This window comes from Drosophila nasuta, chromosome 2L, assembly GCF_023558535.2.
Source record: "Drosophila nasuta strain 15112-1781.00 chromosome 2L, ASM2355853v1, whole genome shotgun sequence".
In the NCBI taxonomy this organism is placed as follows: Eukaryota; Metazoa; Arthropoda; class Insecta; order Diptera; family Drosophilidae; genus Drosophila; species Drosophila nasuta.
This window is the reverse complement of record NC_083455.1, coordinates 4342999-4359322: the sequence shown is the minus strand read 5'-3', so window position 1 is coordinate 4359322 and position 16324 is coordinate 4342999. Positions and strand designations below refer to the sequence as shown.

Below are 16324 nucleotides of genomic sequence, written 5' to 3'. Positions count from 1 at the left end.
CAGCTATTTTAAATTGAGCAACAATAATTTCAATATTTCAATATTACTTTTTCGTATACCTGAAGAACAAAATAAATTAATGGATAGATTTAATTGAGAGCAGAATATGTGTAGATTATTAGTTTGTAAAAAGATAAGCTCGACGATTGGCAATCTGCTTTTCATCTAGAACAACATTTTCTTGAAGCAAGATTTTAATCTTAAAATAAGATTTTTAATCTTAAAATGCAAATTTAGTACACAAATCTTGATTTAGGATTTTTTCTAGATCGACAAAATCTTGGATTCTTGATTTAAGATTTTTTTTCTAGATCAAAAAAAACTTGAATTAAGATTTGCAATATACTTTTCAATATGGATTTTTTTCTTAAAACTAAGCTTTAATTTTTTTTGCTTACTTTTGATTCTAACTAAAAAGTGCAATTTAGCAAAAAAAAACATGTAATAATAGCAATTTAAAATCTTATTTCATTACAGATTTAAACTAGCAAATTCCAGAGAAATAATTCACGGATCACGAATTGTTGTCAAACAAAGCGAATATTAATTGCAAAAATGTTAAATAATCGACAGAATTACATTGAAAATAGTTGGAAATTTGTAAAAAAATCTGAAACTCACCACTCGCAAACAAATGAATGAAATTTAATAATCACTAATTACTGATATCAAATCAAACTATTTCATAGTACTCGTAATTGAATACTTATAAATAAATTGTGAAAACCAAAATTGAAATTCATTGAATTGATAAAAATTAATCGCGCGTTTTTCAAACAAAAAAGTGTCAATACATAAAAACGAAGTAAAACGAATTCGAAATTCGTTTGGTAAACGATTTTGTGGCTTTCACACAAAAACACACACACTAACTGGGGGAAAAAAAAATACCAATAAAATAATCAAATTGCAAATGTGCGAGTAAATCGAAAATAGTTTATTGAGTGTCGGTTGCGGAGCCGCAGATTTAATCGAAACCAAATCAAATCGCAACGAACTACACCGAACACAGCCGCAGAATGGAGGGCAAACATTTGAGTTGCTTTGTGGCCCTTTTGCTGGGCGTGTTAATATTCAAAATGCACATATTCCCAGCTGTCGGAGATCAGGATGAGGATATACCACACAATGAGTAAGTGCTCGCAGTTACACGCAATTATATACATATATACACATTTATTGTAGTGTATAGCAACAACTACATACATTATCTCCATCTGCTGTCGAAATTATTTTTATACCCATTTCCAATTATGCATAATTGAAACTGTGTGCCGAATCGATACAAATCGCTTGTGTTGTGTTTCCCCCAAATAGGAAATTAATTGTAAATTTGTTTATACATTTCGATTCAGTCAGTGTATAAATTATTCTCTGCCAATGTTAACTACAATGCTAATGGCCATAAATATACAAGTAATACATGTGTTGCACTATTTATGCAAATTTCAACACATTTTCTGCTTTCTTATTCATATTTCTAAATTCAAATTGTATTAAATATATATCAGTTCAATTAGTTTCTTTTGACAAGAAAGTTTTCTAGAATCTTTATTTAATCTTATGCGTCATCTATCGTTGCCTTTAAAATTAATGCATTAAATATGTAAAAGAGTGTCGAGTCTTTGTTTCTTTATTTTATTCATGACTTTCGTATTTATGAGTTTGGTTTACGACTTCTGTTTGTAGATGCCAATGCCAATGTCTAATGACTACCATCAAATTGAACTTTTCTGCATAGATATTTTTGGAATTTCTACACATAATGCCGAAACTTTTGTCATCCATCTCATTTATAACCCATTATATTTATGACTATTACTTTGTTTACCACGGACAATATGCCAATTTATTGGTAGGACAAAAACCCTGCAAAAGTCACTCGAAGCATCATTAAAAATGTGCATAAAAATAATGAGCGATAAAATGTAAAGATTCGCATATTAAGTATACGTTGGGGTAGACATTACAGATGACATGGGATGAAAGAATTTCAATTTCAATATTTGCAAAAATGTGGTCTAAAGAGCTCTCTCTACATGTGTCGTCGTCGTTGAGTAAGTTTGTGCTTGTGTGAGTATCTAATGGATACATAATAGGATTTTGCAATTAGTGCGCTGGTGTGAAAGAATATGGGTGTGGGTGTATGTGTGTGTGCGTGTGTGTGTGTATGTTTGGGCATATGTGGTCGTATGTGAGACTAAGCGAATGGCAGTCACGTAACCGCAACGTTCACTTGGCTAATTAACCCAGAACCAACTGCCATTTGCAGTCCAAACCCAGTCCATATAGAGAGGCAGACAGACAGGCAGACAGACAGCAGGAAATTCAGAAGGCAGGAAGGAAGCTAGGCAGCCTGGCAACTAAGTGATTTTTTGTCTAATGTCACTTTTATTTATTGAAATTAGATTTAGCATTCAGTTTGTCGTTTTTGTTGTTTCTGTTAATGCTTTTATTGTTGTTATCTTCCCCCGCATTTTGGCACTTTGACAAACATTTGTTTTCCTCATAATACTCTTAGCACAATACTACAATAATAATATTCTCATGATTTTGTAAAGCATTTGGTTCTTGGCTTATTATTACTACGTATGATCGCAATAGATTTGCGTTGTCAAATATTTTGTGTAGCATACTTTTAGGGTTCAACATTTTACTGCTAATAACAGAACTCTGTTAATGGTAGCTAAATTCTGTTATCATCAGCTCTGTAATCAGTGAACGAATATGAAAGATGTTTAATAAGTATTAAATTAAATGACAAATTCTTGATAATTATGATTAACAATATTGCGAGAAATTAAATTTGTATTTTGGGTAATGTTATCACTAAAATATATGTATGTATGTATCATGTATGCCCAGATGCGTAAAAATTAATTTCGTTAATTTGAAACATGAAGTTTATGCTTGTCCTTCTTTATTTTATTTGGATGTTGCTTTTGTGTGTCACTGCAGAAATTCAATTAAATTTATTTCAAGTTTGTTGCCAGCTACAACAACAACAGCAATCTGGGTGCCTTAAGGGGCCAACAGCATTGACGATTATGTTTGAGGCATGTAATGATGATGATGAAGTTGTGCCTGGTCTCTGGTTTTGGGCCTGGCTCTTGCTCTTGCTCTGACTCTGATGCTGGTCCTGGTCGAATGGTGGGCCCATTGCTTTTGATGTAACTGACCCAAATCGTGTTTATGCTCGGTAGTACTACATAGAATTCGTTCCGTTTGCTTCATTCATTCAACGGGATATTTTTAGCTCTCTGGCAGCATTTCAGCTAACAGCGCCAGCTTGTTGTTGTCACAGTTGCTGTTGATGTTGTTGTTGTTGCCATTGTGCCCATTCATTTGACTCATTTTCAGTTGCAGCATTGCCATTTTAATACAATGCCCGTTAGCTTAAAATTTCTCGACTTTGTTAGCAGCTGGTCAACATTTTTTGGACTTGTTCTCTACGAGCTGGTCACGTGCCATGGCCAGAGATTAAAGAGCAGGTCAGCCTGTTTGCTTGTAAATTGAAACTGAGCAACCAAAGCAGCAATTGGACTCGAATTAAGGTCTACTTTCTTCATGTAACAGTAGCTACAAATGTGCTTGTAAGCGCCTAAAGCTCTTTGCTAATGCTAGCAGGTTCTTTACAAGTTTTCACTGTGTCTTACCTTCTCTTTAATGTTTTTATTTTTTTATATAATAATCCCGCTTTTTGGTTTTCATTGTGCCGACTTAATCTTGCTTCACTCTACATTGAATTAAAATTAATTACAGACTTTTTATATTTAAGTCAATGTAATAACCTGGAGGGTCCTACTATTTCTTGGGAATACATCTATTAAAAAGTATTTATTCAGTAAAATGAATAAGTTCACCTTTATAGATATTGAGTTCGTTCTTATGCAGTTGTTCACGTTTTATTTTTGGTTTTGTGGTCTTGTATTAATTCTGATTCTGATTAGTATTTACTTTTAATGGCTATATTAAATGATGTGTTTTGTGTATTGAACGTTAAGAATGGGTTAACTTGGTATTAGTGAACTTATGTTGTCTTACAAATTTGAATAAACTTCAAACACAGTAAGATTCCTTTTAAAAGTTTAGTATATTTTAATTATAACAAAGCGGATTTAAAAGAAGTAAGAAAGCTAGAGTCTAATGTCGTCGAATTTGAGATCGTCTATCTATTTTCAATAAAAGCAAAAACAGTTCTTAAATATTCTAAAAATATATCAAATTAATATAATACCTAAAAAATACTAAACTATACCATTGACTATATAGACTATATAGATGTACCAGTGTACTTTAAATATACCATGAAGAACAAAAAATATACCACATCGTCTGCCAAAGCAACAAAGTTCTCATCAGCAGCCTTTCTTTGCTATATAAAATTGTTTCTTAAATAACTTCAATAATTTTTATCTGATTGCAACCCAAATTTTCAAGATTTATAAATGCTCTAGTTATGAATGTGCGAACTAAATAGTCTAGCTTCAAAATCTCGCTTGCTATTCGATTTTCGTAATGAATGTTGTTAATCTTTAGTGTTACACAGTTTTTCCAATGTCAATATAAGTATGCTATATTCTTTGTTCACGAAAATATTTCTCAACATATTTACTCAGTATAAAGTAGAATTGTCTCTTTCTCTCTCCCCAAGCTGTCTGTCACTTTTCTGGCCTGCACTTTATGCGCCGCTTCAGACTATATATATTTATAAATTAACTTGTCGTGTTCTATGCAAATTCAAAATCCACTTAATTGCAGCAAGAGTGCGACGCGTGCAGAGAAGGCGGGTGAAATAAAAACCAAATAATTCCCCAGACGCAATGCAACGTTTTCTATCCCCTGTGCGTTTCTCGCTGTTCGCTTATTCCTCTGCCTCTGCCTGCTCCTTCTCTTCTTCCTATTCCCTCCTCAAGCATTTACCGCTTAATGCACTTTCACTGTCATTTGTCATAAGTAGTTAGCGCTCTGTTTGTTTGTTTGGTTCGCTGTGTTTTTCTGTTCTGTTCTGTTCCGTTCTGGTTGCCATTGTTGTATTTTTATTTATTCACTTAAGCTGGCTGGGCTGTAATTAGATCTGCCACGCCCATGCACACACACACAGAGACAGAAACAGACACAGACACACCCATGGATATACAGAGACAACATTCTGCAGTGCTCACTTCACGTAGCGAGTCAAAGCTTCAAATGCAAATTTATTTTAAGTAGCATTCGCGCCACTTGCAGATACATGCAACAGCAACAACTAAGACTAAGAAGAAGCGCGTCAGCAACAACAGCAACAACAACAACTGGAATGTGACAGTTAATAAATCTGACAGCGAACAGAGTTGAGAAAGTCCACAGACCTGTCACGAAATAAAAGATGTACGTAATGTCAGTTGGCAGGTGTGGTTTTGCTTTTCAGATCAAGTTTCACCATTGAAAATCTAACATGAAGCAGGCAAATGGGTAGAAATGTTAATCACACATTTTCTGTGGAAGCGAGATATTCTCATTTGTTCTTTTTTTTAACTTTAATAGCTTGGATTCTGTTTCACTATGTTATTTCTAGCGGCGATCACACACCAGTGCGATCGATTATTTATCGATTATCGCTTCTCTAATTTCTTCCTTCTCTTATCGATATTTCCTGATCATCGATGACACATAAAGATTGTTTAATTGAAGTGTTGAGAAGTGCGTAAAGATAACTTAGTTTAGTGTTGTGTAATGTATAAAGATTAATGGATAATAAATGAAGCAACTCTACAGTACCTTTTCGCTTCAGTCAAAGACATTTTTAAAAGATTAAAAGAAACTCCATCAGACATTAATGAATTCAATCAATATAAAGCTTAGAAAGAACATAGGACATTCATAGATGTTCTCAAAAGATGGAGATTTAAAGCTCCTTTGCTGTCAAATAGAAACATAAATTACATGCTCGAGTTTTATGGGGAAACATGCTTCAAATAAAGTTAAGATTCAGAGTTGTGCTTTAAAAGTTTCGAGAGTTTCAAATTTCTATTCTTACGACTTTCGACTCTTACAAACTTTATGACTTTTCGCCTAATGTATGTATTTGAAGTGGGATTTGAGAACATAGATAAATCATGTGCGATATTATCGAACGAACGAATAGGAAAACTTTGCTACGTGCTTTAGTGAGCTCTTCAGATTTCTGCGCACATCTCGAAGATGTTGAAGAAAATCTCATTTCGATTTCAAGCTGCCAACCCATTGACCTATTACCTGGACCACAAAACGAGTGTCTCACTGTATCGGCATACTATACTATAAAAAGTTCGCTCAGCGGCGACAAAGAAAAAAGTGAAATCTAGAAAGCTGGAAAATAAAACTACTTCGATGGCGTATACGTGTACTCGTCTATGGTACTTGAGCATGACATACACGTGGTTCGTGCTCAAAAGGCGCACAACGCGCAAGACAATGCAAAATACACCTGAGCTGAATTCTTGCAGGTGAAGAGCAATGAAGAAGAAGCTCGAGATGTTGCTGTCATATAGCCAAAGAAAAAAAGAAAAGAAAAGGAAGAAGCCTGTTATGCTGTAACCCCTCCTCTAGTTACGCCCCACGCAGTTGTCTGTTGTCCTCAGCATATCACGTAGTTTTTTAGTCATTGTCAAGTTTTGTCGTGCACAAACTGCCAAAATGGCAAAACAAAATGCGCCTTTTTATTTCCAGGCCACGAAAATCTCTTTATTCCGTTACCAACCAACCAACTGCACACACACACACACACTTCTTCTCTTTGCTCACTTGATTCTCTCTTGGTCTCAGACCCCAGCTTTGTCTTACATGCAGGCAAGAGCCCCAAGATGACGTTGATGGTCTTTCATTGGTGCTTGCGGTCTGCATGTCGATGTTTTTGTGGTTTCTTTGGTTTTGATTTTATGTGTGTGCATTGTGTGCGCTCTGTGTCTGTGTCTTTTGGCTCTTTGGCTTTTCTCTGGCCAACCTACGTGAGTTGCATTTTGGTTCTTACATTTCTCTGTGTATTTTTTTTTGTAGTTTTGCCGAGGTCTTCTTGTTTTTCTTTTTATAGCAGCAACAACAGAGTACGGATGTTGTGAATGCCACTCGTTGTGGCATTGTTGAGGTGGTCATAAGCTCAAATTCTATAATCTAATATTCAAAGTATGCCACAAAAGCTGCTAAAACTTTTAGCAAAAGTTCGCTTAGATTACACTCACACGTTTCACCATTGCGTATACTTGATTCGAGCGCAAGAAATGCTCAAGAAAATGTCATAAAAATAAGCTTTGTTTTGATGAAAAATTGACAGTCAAATATTTAAACGAAGGTGAAGCGAGGACATCACAAGTTTACATTTCTTGTGAAAACAGAAACAGGCTTTAACATTGACATTTTGAAAACTTTTGTATAGGCTGCAAGGACTAAGCAGTATTTAAATGTGATTATGTAACATAATATTCATAGTAATATGTAATTTTGCATATATTATAGCATAGCAGCGTCCTTAACATATTTGTGTACGAGTATGTCTTGTATATTGATATTTCTGTATTTGCTTGCAAATTGTCAAAGCAGCAAAGTAAACATGGGAAGTGGAGGAGGAAACTTGAGTTCACTTGAGCAAATTGAAAAGCCAGCCAAACTCATTACAACTTAAGTCAGGATATGAACAGAGCGAGAAAGAGGGCAATCAGGGCAAGAGAGCTGCACAGAGACTGAGACTGAGAGTTACAATAAGAGGGCAGGATAATAGGAAAACAGGACACCAACAACAACAACAACAACAAGAACAACGATGGGAACTGTGAAAACATTTGCCAAACATTTATAATCTAAACGCGAAAGTCAAAGCAAAACAAAAGCTGCACAACACACTGCGAAGAGCTTATAAAACAGACGGTAGCCACAAGATAAAGACAAGAAACAGGAACAGGAACAACAGCAACAGCAACAGCAAACAGCAAATTGAATAAGTATAAACGCAGAGCAGACCCAAAAAAACCTCAGAGACAAGACAAGGCGTTGATAAAACCAAAATGAAATATTATTTCATAAAATGAAAAGAAAAAAGAACAAAAACAAAAAAAAAAGAAAGCGGGCCAAGAGCCAAGGCATGCAAAACAGTGCTACCCAAAAATATTTGCACAATTTTATGGCATTATCTGCAATATCAATAGCAAAAAGAGAGAGAGAGACAGAGAAAGAGAGAGAGAGAGAGAGAGGGAGAGAGAGAGGAGTGGAAGAGCAAAAGAAACAGCAACAAGAATGGCAACAGCAAGCCAACGTTGCGTATACGCAATGTTGATTACGTTCAGCCCTGTTGGAACGAGCTTTTTCAGACTCATCGTCGTCAACGCCATCGTCGTCGCCGTCGCCGTCGTTCTGGCAGCCATCTAGATACAAAATAAGCGCATGTTTATATGCACTTGACGGTGTGCGCCAGAAGAAGGAAAGAGATGGCGAGTTGGCGCAGTGTCAGGAGCGAGTGCAACAGGAATGGGGCAGGAATACGACTACATCAAGCAACAGACGCAGACAAAGTTTTATGGCCAACGACGATGCCCAAAATGATTTAAATTATATGAAAATTGTATTATGGCAGCGCCACAGCAACGACAAAAGTTGTTTAAATTGCAGGGTGGCTGCAAAGTCGAGGCGATGGGGGAACCTACTGATGGCTGATGGCTGATTGCTCCTATTGGCCCCAGTGCGGGGAAATGAAGCGTAAACAATGGAGCGATATAAAGTGGCGAACAAGTGATTGAAATTGGATAATGGCCATAATGGTCAGAAATGGCGAATGCGGGAGACCAAATGGGAGGCCACTTAATGAGCAATTCAATGCGGAAATGAGCGCCAAAATAATACGTGAAAGGAGAATTACGAAATGTGAATGCAAAATATGATGCTAGCCATCAAAAGAGTTGCTCAAAAGAAAGAAAAAGACATTTTTTAAATGGCACTGAAATGCAAAAAGCTGCAAATTCCATTCGGAGAATGAGAGTTGGTCCGGGAAATGTCTGCTCTTCAGAGAAGAGAACAGATTCTTTATCTATGGTTTAATATTGCATTTTCAATTGTAGTATGAAAATTGAAAAGAAAGAGAAAAAGAGATATAGAGAAAGCTTAAGAACGTTAGGGTAATCTGATTTTACTTAGAAGTTTCAGAGTAATGTACAAATTTTGTAGATGCAAAGACAAAAAGAAGATCGTATCTACGAATATTCAATTTATACCAGAATATAAATACACTATATTTTATGATATTTATATAAGTTTAAATTTTTAAATTTAAATTACTTTTGATTTATTTATTTACTTATTTATTATAAAGCTTAGATTATATATTAATATATAATCTATCCGAGATTTACTAGCTCTGGCTGATTTGACCTTTGGAGGTAAAAGTATGCTTAAATTATTAATAAAAGATTTCTTAAAAAGGGTTTAATTGCTTTGGCTGATATTTTGTCCTCTACATCCATATTCCAAATGTACCATTTACTAAATTTTCAGTATTTTACAGTATATTCTTTTCGTATACTTTAAGGATTATATCGCACTGTTTTAGATTTGGTTCAAAATGGGTAGCGGGCATCTCACAGTCGAGCACACTCGCCTCTAGCTTTCTTACTTGTTTTCATTTAAATTTTAAGCATTTTTAATTTGTGCTATGAACCAATTTTAGTGTTAAGCATTCCGTAAGTATAAAACTAAAATTGAATACTTTAATTATCTGACTTTTATTAAATACACCTTCAAAACTCGATGTAACTTAAATACTATAACTTAATTTTTTCTGTATTTTTGCAGAGTGCGCAACTGGGCCCTGAAATTTGGAGTTGATTTATGGGAATTTGGACGGCAATTTACCAAAATGAATGAAATCAAAAGTGTGAGTAAATAGTTAACAATATATCAGTGGCTGGCTGCCGTATGGCAAAAGCCTAACTAAATATCATAAGAACATTGAGAACATATTACATACTATACATATGTTCAGAGAAGCACGTTCGTACTTTGGGAATAAGTCAACATTAACATAAATTGGTTAAAAGCCTTAGTGACATTTGTAAATGGCTGTGATTGCTCTATGGTTTTGTTGTGCGGTTTCGGGACTTAGTTAAACAAATACATTTAAGCTTGGCTGCGATAAGAAATTATCGATAAACACGCAGACGATACTGGCTTAGTGCTGGCTTTACCCTCAAATGCGTCAATTTTTTTGTGTAATGTAATTTGCCTTCTTTTCTCAGTTCCCTACTCTGCTTCGCTGTTGCTGTTGCTGGCTTTTGTTGCTCGGGCGCTGCTCTAATGCAATTTAAACACAAATAAGGCTAATTGAGGCAAGGCTCGAGTCTAAGTGTGTGTGTGTGTGTGTGTGCGTGTGTATCTGTGCTAATAAGCATGGCTGTTTGGCTTTGGTTGACTGTCGGATCTGCGGTGTAGCATCGACTGCTCTTCACTCATTCGCGTATTTTTTGCGTTTAATCAGACGTGCATGAGTTAGTGGGCTGCCTTTATTACGAGTCTGTTTGTATGTTCATCTGTGCCACAAACGCCCACACATACGCATATGTACAATCACACGCACACACTCACACGAACGCACACCACATTTATTTTGCATACACAACAAGATTGCCAGCCAGCAAGACTATTTTACTATGAAGAATTGCCAATACGCTTTAGTTGGTGTCTCTAGTTAATCATTTTATCAACCAACTACCAATCTATTACATTTTTAGATAAACAAAGAAATAAATAAATGTATTTGTTTATAAATAATCATTCCTAAAAACTTGTAAATGAGAGAGCTAGTGAAATAACGCTTTCTAAGATTAGATAGAGAAAAGCAAATTCTTTTAAATGTTCTTTTACTTTAGAATTTTATATCTGAAATATAGTATTTATGATTTTCTTATGTATATGTATTTAATATAACATTTATAGTAATACTATTAATGCTTGCATATCGTTTTACAAATATCTTTTTTGATATATAATATTATTTTAAATTAATTTGTATTTTTTGTGCAACTTTGAATAGAGTTTAAAGTGGAAACAAAATGCATTTCGTATTAAAAGGCTTACAATACCCGTTAAAAGAGTATGAAAATCAACAAAAAAAGAGAAACATAGAGGGAGAGAGAGAGATAGAGCGAGTGAAGGAGAAGAAAAGATACTGAAAGGGCAGCAACAGAGGCAGCAACAGCAGCTAAAATGCAAATAAATTTGCTGGCTGTGACTGTCATTGAGTCTGTAATTGTCAAGTGACTCGTTTTTTGTTGCTCTTGTTGTTGCTGGTTCTTGTTGCTGTTGTTATTTTTGCTGTTTGTTGTTGGTTGTCGGTTGTTGGTTGTTTGGTTGTTGGTAGGTGCTGCCTCACCCACACTTACATATTTTGCCCATTGCCATTGCTGCTGACAATGTTTGTTTGTGTTAATTTAAAGCGTACGTCGCGTTGTGCAGGCGGCAAAAAATGAAAATCTACGCCCAGATTGAATTAAATATCAAGTATACGCGACGTTGTACTCTTGCGTGGAACTTTTTTTTTTTTGCATGCTCTGTTTGTCTGTCTCGGCATGCGTTTGTGTGCGTGTGTGCTTGTGTGTGAAATGTTATTTGCTTTCGTATGCGTGTGCGTGGGTCTCATAAACATAATGTCATAACAATGTGTGGGTGTGTGCGTACGTTTAAATGTGTCCGTGTGTTCGCCTTGTTCAACATTAACGCGTTCCTCTGGCAAAGCAAATAAATTGTGTGTTTTAAAATTATTGGCATGCCAAGCACCAAAAAAAAAATAAAAAAGAAGGATTGAGGATTGCTGACATGGGTTCGTTATAGTAAGGGTCTTTTTTTTTTTGTAAATTCCTAAACAAAAACGTTGGAAATGTTGCAAAATTTTAGCGCATATTGGACAAATGGTACCGAATTCGATTTTGAAATGTAGAGATATGAAAACTAAATAAAACAAAAAAAAAAAAACAGTGGAGCGGATTGAAATGCGAATTTCAACAATTGAGTTTCTTATATATTGAACAAATATTTTAGATATTAGCTATAGAAGCTTGTACAAGATGCCTATACTTGGGATAACTTATAAGGTAGTTCTAATTTTGGAAAAATTTAAGTGTATTATAATTTCATTCTTTATGAAAGCGAATAAACATTATTTTAAAAATACAATAGATTTCTAATTTTTACACTATTTTATTTTATAAAACTATGTAAATCAAGTAAAATATTGCATTGTTACAATATACATTATTTAGTTCTCTTTTTTAACTATATGCAAAGAAAATACTTCCTGTAATGAAAATACTTCAAAAACTTATAGAAAAAACTTTCTGGAATATTTGAGAACTGTTATGATTATTTATTCAATTGAAATATGTCAATGTTCAACTTTATTTCGTATTATTGTTTATTCGTTGTTTTCTAGAGGGAAAATAAATATTTTTATCCTAGTAGAAGAGAAATTATATTATCCCTCGATGCGAGCGGGAGCATAAGCCATTTGACAGGCAGACAACTTGCCTGACACTGAATACCCGTGTTTCGTGTACTTTTTTTCAATCTGCCAGAGGAAGAAAATGAAAAGTATTGACATGGCACATTACGACATACTTGCGACAATATTAATTCAATTATGGACAAACGTTTTTCTTTCCTTTTCTCCTATCATCTCTCCTCTGTATCTTTTTCTGTCAGTTGCCCTTCAAAATTTTGTAATAAAAGTTTACGAGTGCCGCCAAAGCAGTTCACAAAAAAGAAAAGAATGAAAAGAAAAGAAACGAAACGAAACGAAGCGAAGAGGAAAGGAATTAAAAGAAGGCTGCCATATTTCGGGGGATGGGGAAGCTACCTTTACTCTCCTATCCTTGTGCTCATTTCCTTTCGTTAAGCAATATTGTTGTTGTTATTGTTGGTGTTTCTTTTCCATTTTAAAGTAGCATAATAAAATGTTAAACAAATGCTGTGCACACGTTCAGCTATGCGAGAGGCGTAAAGGACAACAACAAAAAGCATAGACAAAATGCCTGCTAAGAAATGCTGCGAGTGAGTAAGATAGCGAACTCATTTCTGTTTGTCGCTCTGTGTATATACATACATATGTATGTGGGTGTGAGTGAGCGAGTGTGTGTGTATTTGGGATGCCTGTGCGTGGCGCATATTCATTTATTTTCCTTCTTTTTTTTTTTGTTTTTTTGAAACATTTACGCTGACTAGCTAAAAAATATATACGAAAGCCATGAAATATGTTGTTCAGACAGACACAGATATATACCTAAATGTTGTGTGCAAAGACAAGCTAAAAAGCCGAGACTGAAGTTGCCCTCAGCGGGTATTCAAAGCTTCAAGTCACTTTATTTTAAACGAAAACTTCACGCCACAAACATTGCCGGACAACTTCATAAAGATTACGATAGTAATCAAAAAAAGTTAAACGAAATATCCAACCATACACTTTCATTTAACAAAAATATTAATTATTTAAAATAATGATTACTTGAGCCTTAAGTATTCCATTGACTTGGCGGCCTATGCAAGCCAACATACTCTTCTCTGTGAGCTCCTCTGACGAAGGCCCTTTGCACACTCACTGCAAGAAGGAGGCTGGCATGACAGCACACTAAGTGTAGCACATTTGTGTAGTAGTCAAGTGACAGGCGGGGCGAAACGCAAGGGGCGAAAGAGTACGAGGCGAAATGGGCCACAACGCTTCGCAATGGGATGAAACGAAATGAAATGAAACGAAACGAGGCAAGGCGTGGTGAAGACAAGAGCGAGACAAGACATCGATGGCAAATGATGATGTGTTGCTAATGATGATGATAACGATGATGAAGTCACTGTTACGGTTACTCTTGGGTGATCATTATCGGCACGTCTTCGTCTCCTTCGTAGTCGTATTTTTTTGGTCTCTCGTTTTGCCATCGCGACTCTATCTCGACGCTGAGTGCAATGAAATATGGGTCAAAGTACAAGTCGAAATTGCAAAAAAAAAACACAAAAATGTAGCAATGCCGTTTTGCATTTGTTGTATATTATTTTGCTTGCCTTTATTTCTCTTCCTTTTCGGGGCGGCCTTCTTCAACCTGACATTTTTTCTCTCTCTTTTTCTCTTTGCATTCGCATTCAAATAAATTTAAGCGTGCGCTTATTTTGCACGTAATACAAAACTTTTTAACTGCAAAACTGGTAAAATGGAACAACGGCGCGTGTTGTCGTTTTTCTTCTCCTAATTTTCCTTTTTCGTTCATTTTGTTTGCCTCGTATTCGCTCACTTATTTCCTCCTTTTATTTTATTTTTTTTTTAAACCAACACGAAAGTAGCTTGCAAATTATTCTCCACTTGTGTACTTGGCATTCGGTTTGAAGGTAAAAGTAAACTAACTGTACGATGAGTTGATTGCAATTGCCCTCTGTGTATACACACATATACTGTATGTGTTGTAATTGCGTCTGTGTGTGTGTGGGTATGAGGGTATTCAGTTAGTTAAGTGTTGGCTGAAAGACTTAATCAGCGAAGCAACTGGCACAAGCGCGGATTGCGTTGTAATTGTGTAACATTGAAATGCTTTATGGATTAAAGATAGCAACATCTTTGAATAACTTGAATCAGAAAATGTGCTTGTTCTCGAGAAGACATAGAGAGAGAGAGAGAGAGAGAGAGAGAGAGAGAGAGAGAGAGAGAGAGAGAGAGAGAGAGAGAGAGAGAGAGAGAGAGAGAGAGAGAGAGTAGTTATACATAGTTTTATATAGTATTCATATAGAAGATATGCATAGTAAGCAATTAAGAATATTGTATTTACTGGCAAACTGGAGGAAATATTGTATTTACTGGCGAACTGGATGCAGCTTACTATACTATATATACATATATAAAATAAGTTACATCAGTTAATATTTCTTACTATATGTAAATTCTTATTACAATAATAAAGAGGCTCAAGCATGTTTAAGACCTGCAAGATCATATTCTCTTATATGTTAGTTGCTTGATATACCACAGGTGTTCTTACGAATTTATGGACCAAAAGAAGGTCATTATTAGGCAAATGTACTTGGCTATAATTGAACTTGAATATATAATTAGAAAAATCACATATTCTTTGGGTGTGACAAAACTAATAACATAGTTTAGTCAATTTGTACCGAATTAATTTAACCACGAATATCAAATGTAATATACATATATAATATTAATATAAAAGTTTTTTTTTTGGGTTCTAGTTTGTTAATCGCCACAAAAAACTGAGTCAAAATTCACATCAGCGACTTCGAAGGCTACTGTAGGGTGGGATAGACTGCGAAATGATCCGATAATTATTTGTTTTATTAAAAACGTGGACTTACGATTTAAAACTGAAAACTAATATTGAAATAAAAATTAAATTCCAAAGTATTCTATACAAATACATATATTTACTGAAAATTACTAGAGATGAAAGTAAAAATAATTTTAATGTGGCCGATAAAGAATTGAAGTATTTTATGTGTGTGGATTTGTTTCTTTCTGTGTGTAACATTCATTTTGTGTTAGTACTAAGTTATAATACCCTTTAACGCTATGACTATTGAGTATAAAAATTAAATTTTTCAGGGAGTCTGTGAATGCAGCATTACATGGTGTGTGAGTGTGTGTGTGTGTGTGTGTTTGCATTTCTATGCAATTATAATTTTTGGGGTGTAACCCAAAATGCAGATTGTTGGCCATTTGTTTGGGCAATGCGACCAACAGCTGGAGACACCAACTCCTCCTAGACTAGCTGCTCCCTATTGCCAGAACGCTTCCCCCTCTCCTTTCCCCTTGCCTCATCCGTTCTGCGCTGGTTGTAGCGGCTGGTTTCATGTGTAGGCTTTGGTGACAAATGCAAAGGCCAAAAGCGTTTTGGGTGGCTAAGAATGGCTGCGGCTTCGGTCTGGAGTTGCTTGTGTGTCTGTGTGTGTGCGTGTGTGTGTGTGTTTGGCTAACTAAGTGTGTGTAAGGCCGAACAGTGTTGCGGGCTGGAAAGAGACCAATCGTAAATCAAGGCATGACTGCCACGTCTACGACTACAAGGACGTGGCGGCACTTGAGGGGCGTGTCAAGGAGAAGCCCCCACAACACAGACAACGCACAACACACGGGTAACTCCACTCTATGGATTTGTGCCCTTTGTGGTTCGGAGCGGGTTCGAGAATGCGAATGCATTTAAGTTGAGGCAGAGGATCAGGCGTTTGGCTTCAGTTCGCAGCTTCAGTTCAAGCTCAAGCTCAGTTGGTTTGTGCACCCACACACACACACCCACACATATACATATATACATGCGAGTGAGTGTGGGTATAAAGTATA

General features: G+C 35.6%; 1 protein-coding gene across 2 annotated transcripts in view; it reads left to right on the top strand.

Annotated features, from left to right (window-relative positions):
* LOC132791562 (voltage-dependent calcium channel subunit alpha-2/delta-3) overlaps positions 1 to 16324 on the top strand; it is a 58756-nt gene that overhangs the window by 5971 nt on the left and 36461 nt on the right. For both annotated transcript variants that reach the window (XM_060800540.1, XM_060800531.1), the window contains exons 2-3: positions 478 to 1132; positions 9796 to 9877. In XM_060800540.1, the coding sequence (XP_060656523.1) occupies positions 1020 to 1132; positions 9796 to 9877 (195 nt within the window). In that variant the 5' untranslated portion in view covers positions 478 to 1019. The remainder of the gene's footprint in view (positions 1 to 477; positions 1133 to 9795; positions 9878 to 16324) is intronic.